Genomic DNA, 9349 nt, shown 5'->3' on the forward strand with positions numbered 1-9349 from the left:
AAGAGAAATATAAAATCAAGTGATTTTGACCTTGTTTGTTTCTAAAACCATAGAAACAAAAGAGTGGGTATAAGAAAATAAATATATAATAATAATTGGAATTTGAAATGTAATTATTTATATAAATAAGATATTGGGTTTGGGTTAGGCATGGAAAAGTGTTGATGACGTGTACGACTTGAGTGAGTGTGTGTATGTGTAGTAGTAGAATTTTAATAAAGAAGAAGCTCCCTAGTTTTAACGAAAACCTGTGGGTCTATTGTCATTATTTCTCTTAATTGAACCCAAAGCAAAGCAAAGCTGGGAAAGACCCAAAAACCATGGGCAGTTTTATACAGACCCTTCTCGTCAACTCAAACCAGCCAAACTAAAACCAGCTGCTCTGCTACCTGTATATACCATTTTCATATTCATCTTTTTCTCATATGGGTTTCTCTCTCATCTCCGCAACTCAATCTACACACCACCACCAGCTCTTTTTATCTCTATCCCTCTTTGCTGTTTTTCATAGCATTCAATTCAAAAAGAAAGAAAGTTGAGAACAAGTCTGTCTGTGCTGAGAATCTCTGACTAACTGAGTTGTTGGTCCGTATCGACTGTTTGCTTTACTGGGTTGCTGTGTTCGAGTATTGGGTACGTTTCTTTTTTACTTTTTGTAAAAGTGTTTGTTGAAATGTTTGAGAGACCAATGTGAGTGTTTACACGGCGGGCCGTTAATAATTGAGGTGTTTTTGTTATCTGGGTTGTTAAAGTTATCTTTTTGTTTTGGATTGGTGGAAATTGGTTGTTGAATTGTTTTATTTATTTGTTCTCTTTTTTTGGATGGAAGCTAATGGTTTAGGAGGTGGATTGTTTTCTACCATGGGTGCCGGGATGCTTGGGCTAGAAATGCCTCTCCAACAACAGCAAAACCCATCAAATACTCAAAATTCTCACCTTTTGTCCCACTCTCAAATGATGGCATATGGCCATCATGACGCTGATCATCACCCTCAAGCTCAACCCTCTGTTAAACATGGTTACCCTTACGCTTCTAAATCCACCAAAGTTCTAACCCTTAGCGATGAAGATGATCCTGGTTTTATTGCTGACGATACTAGTGGGGATGGGAAGAGGAAGATGTCCCCGTGGCAAAGAATGAAGTGGACTGACGACATGGTTAGGCTTCTTATAATGGCGGTTTATTACATTGGCGATGAAAATGGTTCAGAAGCAACTGATCCCACAAACAAGAAGAAGCCCACCGGGGGATTATTACAGAAGAAAGGGAAGTGGAAATCGGTTTCTCGGGCTATGATGGAGAAAGGGTTCTATGTCTCTCCCCAGCAATGTGAGGACAAATTCAATGACTTGAATAAAAGATATAAGAGGGTAAACGACATACTTGGGAAAGGTACAGCTTGCCGGGTTGTGGAGAATCAGAGTTTGTTGGATACCATGGATTTGACACCAAAGATGAAGGAAGAAGTTCGAAAGTTGCTCAACTCCAAGCACTTGTTTTTCAGAGAAATGTGTGCTTACCACAATAGTTGTGGTCATGTTGGTGCTACTACTAGTAATGCTGATGGTGGAGCTAATGGAGCCAACCCGTCATCGGAGCTGAATGCCTCAGAGCCCTCGTCTCATGTTCAGCCTAATCAACAGAACCAACAACAACGGTGCTTTCATACGACAGACAACTCCCATGTCGTTTCTAATTTGAGCAGGCCAGAAACCGAGCATGTATCTAAATTAGTAAAAGCCTCAGCAAGTGGTGGTGAAGACGAAGAGGATGATGATGAAGATGATGATTCTGATGACTACGATGATGATGAAGATGATGAGGAAACTGAAGGTGGTTCCCGTGGTCCAATTGGGCATGGTCACGAAGACATTGATGATGATAACTATGAAAGACAGCGGAAAAGGCCAAGAAAAGGAGTCTTATCCGAATCTTCCCAGCTGATACAACAACTGAGCTGTGAGATTCTAGCTGTGATTCAAGATGGGTCGAAGAGTTCTTGGGAAAAGAAGCAGTGGTTGAAGAGTAGGATGATACAGTTGGAGGAGCAACAAGTGAACTTCCAATGCGAAGCTTTTGAGTTAGAAAAGCAAAGGCTTAAGTGGGTGAAGTTTAGTAGCAAAAAGGAGAGGGAAATGGAGAAAGCTAAGTTTGAAAATGAGAAGAGAAGGCTTGAGAATGAGAGAATGGTTCTACTCATTCGACAGAAAGAGCTTGAGGTGCTTGACCTTTATCATCGTTCTCAGCAACAACAACAACACTCTTCAAACAAGAGAAGTGGTGGCGACCCATCTTCAATAACAGGATAATTAATAAACTTGTATGATTGTATATCACATTAGGTATTTTAGTTTAGAGAGGATCACTGATATAGAATCATAGATTTTAAAGAAAGTAACAGCCTTTTTTGTTTGGTTTTTTATTGTTTTAAGAAATCGGGTGCACTTTTTGTATGTAATATTTTGTCCTTTATTTTATTATAATTAATTAAAATCTTTCTTGTTGATTTTGGATTCGAGTATAATTTTTAATAGAATTTAAAACTGCAACCTCGATGGGATGCTACCCACAATTGCCTGATAAGAAGTTACACTACCAAGTTGAAGATGGACTAACGTCCCACATCGACTTTGTACTAGAAATAAATAACCTTCTTGTAGTTCAGCAGCTAATATCTTAGCTACGACCTTACTCGAACAGGATATATTAATGCTTGATGTTCTTCGGTTCATTGTGGTTGAAGAGGATCGTTCTCAGTCAGCTTTGGCTAACTGGGATGATCCCACGGTTGTCTGACAGGCTAATTTCTTTTTTTTTTTCCCTTTCAACGAAAATAAATAAAAGAAGTCACAATATAATTATTGCACACCCGGTGGGACTCGAACCCACAATCGCCTGATTAGAAGTCAGACGCCTTATCCATTAGGCCACGGGTGCCTTTTGACATAACTCAGTAGCTTAAATTATATATATAGTTTTCTATATTAAAAAAATAAATGAGCAACTTGATGTAGCTTTGTAGTCATGGGCAAACTTTTTATTTCATCCTTTTCCTGTTTAAAATATTTGTCAAACAACTCCAATTCGACCACATATATAAAAGGTTGTGTTTACTTGGAATTTTATAGATTTGTTAGTACAATACAAATTTAGAATCTCTCAAGTTATATTCATTCATAGAACAACATAAATATAAAATTCATTATTAGAAGAATAATTTAATATTTAAATAAGTTTATTTTATTTTTTTAATTATTTTTTTTTTAAATTATACATAAAATTTTATTATGGAAACTCTATAAACATATGTATATTTATATATGGGTTATTATTCAATGGTTACATCAATATTTTACCTATCAATAGTTACATTAATTTTAAGCATTAATTTTTATTTAATAGTTGTGATTAAATTGTTTCGAATTAAATTAATAACTTATAACTTGATTTTTACTTGGGGCTAATATTTGATTAAACATAAAATTTTAAATAAATAAAACCCAAAATAAAAAAATATATATTTTTAGTTTTTATTTATTTAATGGTTACTGTATTTATCACCCATAGATGGTTAATCTATTATTAGTCATTGGATCTTGATCCAATGATCCACATTAATAGTATTAATTAATATTTGTAAAAAGAGCTTTATTTAAGATTCACTTTTGATTGCTTGCTCATTCCCTCTTTTCATTCTTGATTCCAATTTATATTTTTATTTTATAAAATTAAAAAAATATCAATTTGAAATGGCATTTTAGCACTATTACAATATTGGGCCTATAGTTGGTATTCTTATTTTATTGAAATACATATTTGGTACCATATATTTTCAATAATATTTATTTGATTTCCTCTAATTATAAATTGTACATATTTGATACCATTTTTCATAGTTTAGTCAGCTTATTTTTTAAATAATACCATATTGTCCCTAGATTAATTGATTTTTTAGTTATTTTATAATTATATTCATAATTAATTTTAAAATTATTTATTTATTTATTTTGTATTCCTTCTTTTGACCTTTCTCTTTCTTCTCATTCCCCCTTTCTCTCCCAACCTTCTATCTTAGGAACAACGAAGGCCACCATTATGTGCAATTCTAAACTTTTGCAAAAATTGATAAAAAAAAAATTTGCAACCTGTTAGAATATTTATTTATATGGTATATAAAATCAATTTGTTATAACTAATTGATTTAATATATCAAAGTCAATATTTTATTTATTGACAAATATTTTAATTAATCGTCAACATTATTTGTTACCCAATTTTGTTTGTTAAACAATTTTGCATATCCCAACTGATTGAGATAATATCTCAATCCGTGGCAGAGACTCTGATGGAATGTCTCACTCTATAAATATAGAGTACCGGTCCCCAAGCTCGCTACTCATTATTCTATCTTTTAGTAACTCTATCTATCAGAGTTAATGAGAGCTTGGAAGCCCATGTACTCGTTCTAATTTCTCTTATTTTCTTTTGTAGATCTAGAGTTGTAGATCGAGATTATCAATAGCAATGACTAGAGGTACATATATTCGATCCTCTCTTCGTATATGTTCAATCTATATAACAATTCCGCCTATATGTATAGAATTGTTCATATGCATATATCTCATTTAATCTATCATTTGGTATAAGAGTCAGGTTTATCTCTGCCTTATTAATTTTTGTATGCATATATACATATATATTTTTATGAATTATATATGCCTATGTATTCATATATACACATATATGTATTCGTGTATGTTTATATTGCTGAATGATTAAAAAAATTGTTTGGATTGTGTTACTGCATATTGTTGTTATGATTGTTATAGTTTATCAATTTCTAAGATATTTTTGTGCATTAAAACTATAGCATAAATATGTGACAAGAGTTTTGAGTTTGGCCGATACATGCTTCAAAATTTGGTTCTTAAATTCAAATTCGTTTTTTCATTTTTAATGCTATTAGAAATCCTTTATCTTATGTTTCCTAAATGATATATGCATTAAAAGCAAGTTTTTGAAACCAAGGAAGCATTTCAAATCCTCATAAACATGTTAATGGCCGAAAATACGTTTTGAAATTAAACTCATTTTTTTAGTTGTTTTTTATGCAAACAAATTCCATGAATCTCTTTAAACACTGTTTTTGGTGTGATATGGGCAAAAATATTGGAATTTCGATGTCAAATGGCTCTTTTTCGACCGGGTTTGGTAATCGAGTCGCGTGACCTGCTTTCAGAAAAACTGGTCAAAATGACCTGGGTGACTGAAGAAGACGACCAAAACGACATGTCGTTTTTGGTCATGGCTGAAAAAACGACTTGTCGTTTGGACGAGTCCTACGACACACTACAGGGGAAACGACATGTCTGCCTACAACACGAAAAACAACCCGTCATTTGACGGGTCATACGACGACCTTAAGGGGAAAGCGACATGTCGTTTTCCCAGGGCAGATTTAAACAAAAAAATTGAAGAAAAATTCATAAAATATCTGAAAATTATCTTTTTAATTTATTTTTGGAATTTTATTATTTTATTGATTTTAATGCTTATTTAGACAATAAATTTCATTTTTAATTTTTCCAATTTAATTAAAACATATAATTTTGGAACTTTATATGTTATTTGGAAATTACTTAAAATATGCAATTACTTGATTTTGGTGTATTTATTGTATGATGTATTTCTATTATTCATGCAATATTAAGTAATTGTGTTATTTTAAGAATGTAATTACATTTCTATTTTACAATTAAATTTGTGCAATTATTTTATTAATTCACCAAATCAATAAATGATTTTATTGTCTTATTTAGCATAAATTTTTCTGCCAAGTGTATATATGGAATTATTGTATTTATTTTCCTACATATGAATAATTATGCTAATTTGTATGATTATTTTGTTATTATTCATGCAGAATTTACTTTTAGTATAATTATATGTATGACTTTATGATTTTAAATATGTTGTATATTTCATTATTATGCTAGATATATTTAGATTATATTCAAACATTAAGATATGTTGAAAAATATTTAGCACATTGATATTCATAAAATATTTAGGGTGAATAAAATTATGAATAATACATAAACAATTTTGTGGTTGACATAATAACGCATGAAACAAAGACAAATGCTCAATCTAGAATGATTTGTAATAATCTTCAGACGACCACTCTAGGAGCAATACTCTCTGTGATTGCCTATTATGTTATTACGAAATTGTTCTTAGGTCTTCATAGAGCCTAAAACATAATGTCTAGTGAATCATATAATTTTAAATAATTCAGGAGTAGCCACAACATCTTTAATTATATAAAATCATATATTAATTTGAAAGGATCACATAATGGACATAAATTGTGATTGATTATATAGATATACTAATTTTACCCCACATAGATTTTATTATATTTATATAATTAATTAGGATAATATATTAAATTAATTTTCTTAATTTACCCATAAGAGTTATGATAATTAATTTAATAGTTTTATTATAAAGTTTAATAAAGATAGAAGTATCAAACCTTAATTTATCCCAAATAATTTGTTTGAATAATCTATCATCATATACATCCAATTTTATTAAATTAAAAATTTAGCCCACATGAAATTTTTTTTTAATAAAATTTCACCCTTCAGCATGTTATACATTGGTAAAACATGACTTCATTAAGCCTCAATCTTTAAAAATCTAAGTTTGTAATCCTATTCATGCAACTTCTTCATCTTCCTCTAGTTTTGCTGAAATCCTTACCGAAATTCCTGAGCTTAGGGGTGACAATTTAAAATTTTGGAAGGAATGAGTTCTTCTTCATTTAGGTTGCGCAGACATGGACTACGCAATAAGGAAGGACAAACCTGCTGCAATCACTTTGACTAGCACTGCTGCTGAGATCGCACTATATGAAAAATGGGAGCGAACCAATCGCCTCAGCATCATGTTCATTATGTCCAAGATCCCTATGGGAATGCGTGGAATGGTGGAGCAACCTGAGAAAGTCAAAGACTTGATCAAACTGATCGATGAGTAGTTCGACACTTCAAATAAACCACTTTACAACAACCTCTTCCAACAGTTCTCATCCACAAAGCTCACTGGTGTCAAAGGAATTAGAGAACATATCTCAAAGATGAGGGGCATTTCTGCTTAACTAAAGAAGCTCAATGTAGTTATTCTTGAAACCTTCCTAGTTCATTACATCCTTAACAATCTTCCACCTCAATACGAGCATTTCAAAATTTCCTACAACACACATAAGGACAAATGAAGTATCAATGAACTGATAACCATGTGTGCTCAAGAAGAAGCAAGACCCCTACAGGAACAAGGTGAAAGTGCTCACATGGCCACCCAATGAAAGAAACACAAACCATCCAAAAAGGACAAGGGGAAAAATAAAGTGCCTCCCCAAGGCGAAATAAAGAAGGATTCCATCAAATATTTTTTCTGCAAAAAGAAGGGACATGCGAAAAAGGAATGCGCCAAGTTCAAGAAATGAATGGACGATAAAGGTAATCAAATTTCATTCGTATGTTATGAATCTAATATGGATAATGTTAATATTAACACATGGTGGATTGATTATGGATCACCAATTCACATTTCAAATTCCTTGTAGGGTTTACAAAGCCTAAGGAAGCCAGTGGGAAGTGAGCAAAGCATCTTATCTGGAAATAAGATGGGCTCACATGTGGAGGCTACTAGAACATGCCATTTAGTTTTAAGTAGCGGTTTTGTTTTAAAATTAGAAAAGACCTTTTATGTACCAAGTTTCTCTAGAAACTTGATTTCAGTTTCAAGACTTATACCTTTTGGATTTTCCTTTACATTTTCAAACAATTCTTTTAATTTATATAATAAATCTGAATGTGTTGGAAATTGTATTTTGTTTGATGGTCTTTACTGCATTAATTTACAAAACAATACTGCTTATAATACTGTACACGTTCACGCTGTCAATAAAAGATGTGTTATAAATGAGAATTCCTCAACATTATGGCACTGGAGATTGAGACATATCTCCATTGATAGAATTAGAAGGTTAGTGAAAGATGGGGTACTCAATACCTTAGATTTTACTGATTTTGATACTTGTGTGGATTGCATTAAGGGAAAGCATACTTCCAAGTCTAAGAAAAATGGTCTCCATAGGAATTCCAACTTATTAAAAATCATACATACTGATATATATATTCCAGACATGGACTCATATGGTCAGAAATACTTCATCTCTTTCATAGATGATTACTCGCACTACATGTATATCTACTTACTTCATAACAAAAGCGAAGCGATAGATGTCTTTAAGATATTTAAAGCTGAAGTAGAGAAACAATAGAACAAGCTAATTAACATAGTGAGATCAAATAGAGGTGGAGAATATTATGGTAGATACACTGAAGATGGACAAGCACCTGGCCCTTTTGCAAAGTTTCTTCAAGAAAATGGGATTGTTGCCCAATATACCATGCCCGGTACACCCGAGCAAAATGGTGTTGCAGAAAGGAGAAACTGAACATTGATTGACATGGTGCGGAGTATGCTTAGCAGCAACCCTAAACTCCCTAAATCCTTGTGGACTGAAGCTCTGAAGACATCCGTGTACATATTAAACCGAGTTCCAACCAAGGCAGTGTCAAAAACTCCCTTTGAATTATGGAAAGGTTAGAAACCGAGTTTACAACATGTACACATTTGGGGATGCCCATCTGAAGTTAGAATATACAATCCACAAGAGAAGAAACTGGACCCAAGGACCATAAGTAGATACTTTATTGGATATGCTGAAAGGTCTAAATGTTACAAGTTTTATTGTCCATCTCATAACACTAGGATTGCGGAATCAAGGAATGCAAAATTTCTTGAAAATGCCTTGATTAGTAGGAGTGATCAATCCAAGGACTTAGGTTATGAGAAAGATCCTTCAGAACCCTCCACCTCAAGAGCAAGACTGATTGTGGTTGATAACACCCCTGAAGTCCAAATGGACGTTGAACCATCACAACAAATTGTTGAAGATCCACCAGTCAATGATGAAGTTCAAATGGATCAAGTTGTTCAGGAGTTGCCTATAATTGTTGAACAACAAGCTGAACCACCCGCTCCCCAAGAGCCAGCTGGTGTATCCTTAAGAAGATCCACTAGGACAATAAAATCGTCGATACCTAGTGACTACGTTGTGTATTTGCAAGAATTTGACTACAATATTGGAGAAGAAAATGATCCAAAAACTTTTTCACAAGCTATGAATAACAAAGAATCGGAACTGTGGTACAATGCCATGAATGAATAAATGAATTCTATGAAGAGCAACAGAGTCTGGGATCTTGTTGA

At 32.9% G+C, this 9349-nt stretch overlaps 1 protein-coding gene and 1 non-coding gene across 2 annotated transcripts; one reads left to right on the top strand and one right to left on the bottom strand.

Annotated features, from left to right (window-relative positions):
• The first annotated feature begins 291 nt into the window (after positions 1 to 291).
• Positions 292 to 2507, top strand: LOC133831249 (stress response protein NST1). Its single transcript, XM_062261488.1, has 2 exons — positions 292 to 633; positions 830 to 2507. Exon 2 carries the CDS (start codon positions 862 to 864, stop codon positions 2308 to 2310), a length of 1449 nt encoding a protein of 482 aa, XP_062117472.1. The 5' UTR covers positions 292 to 633; positions 830 to 861; the 3' UTR covers positions 2311 to 2507.
• Positions 2508 to 2865: 358 nt separating this feature from the next.
• TRNAR-UCU (transfer RNA arginine (anticodon UCU)) lies at positions 2866 to 2938 on the bottom strand. Its single transcript has one exon. It is a non-coding gene; the product is annotated as a tRNA-Arg (tRNA).
• Positions 2939 to 9349: the final 6411 nt, after the last annotated feature.

The sequence above is a fragment of the Humulus lupulus genome, chromosome 4, assembly GCF_963169125.1.
Source record: "Humulus lupulus chromosome 4, drHumLupu1.1, whole genome shotgun sequence".
NCBI classification, from domain to species: Eukaryota; Viridiplantae; Streptophyta; class Magnoliopsida; order Rosales; family Cannabaceae; genus Humulus; species Humulus lupulus.

Bases quoted from the DNA above. Each gene is read 5' to 3' on its own strand.
- LOC133831249 (XM_062261488.1), top strand. From the start codon at position 862: ATGGGTGCCGGGATGCTTGGGCTAGAAATGCCTCTCCAACAACAGCAA.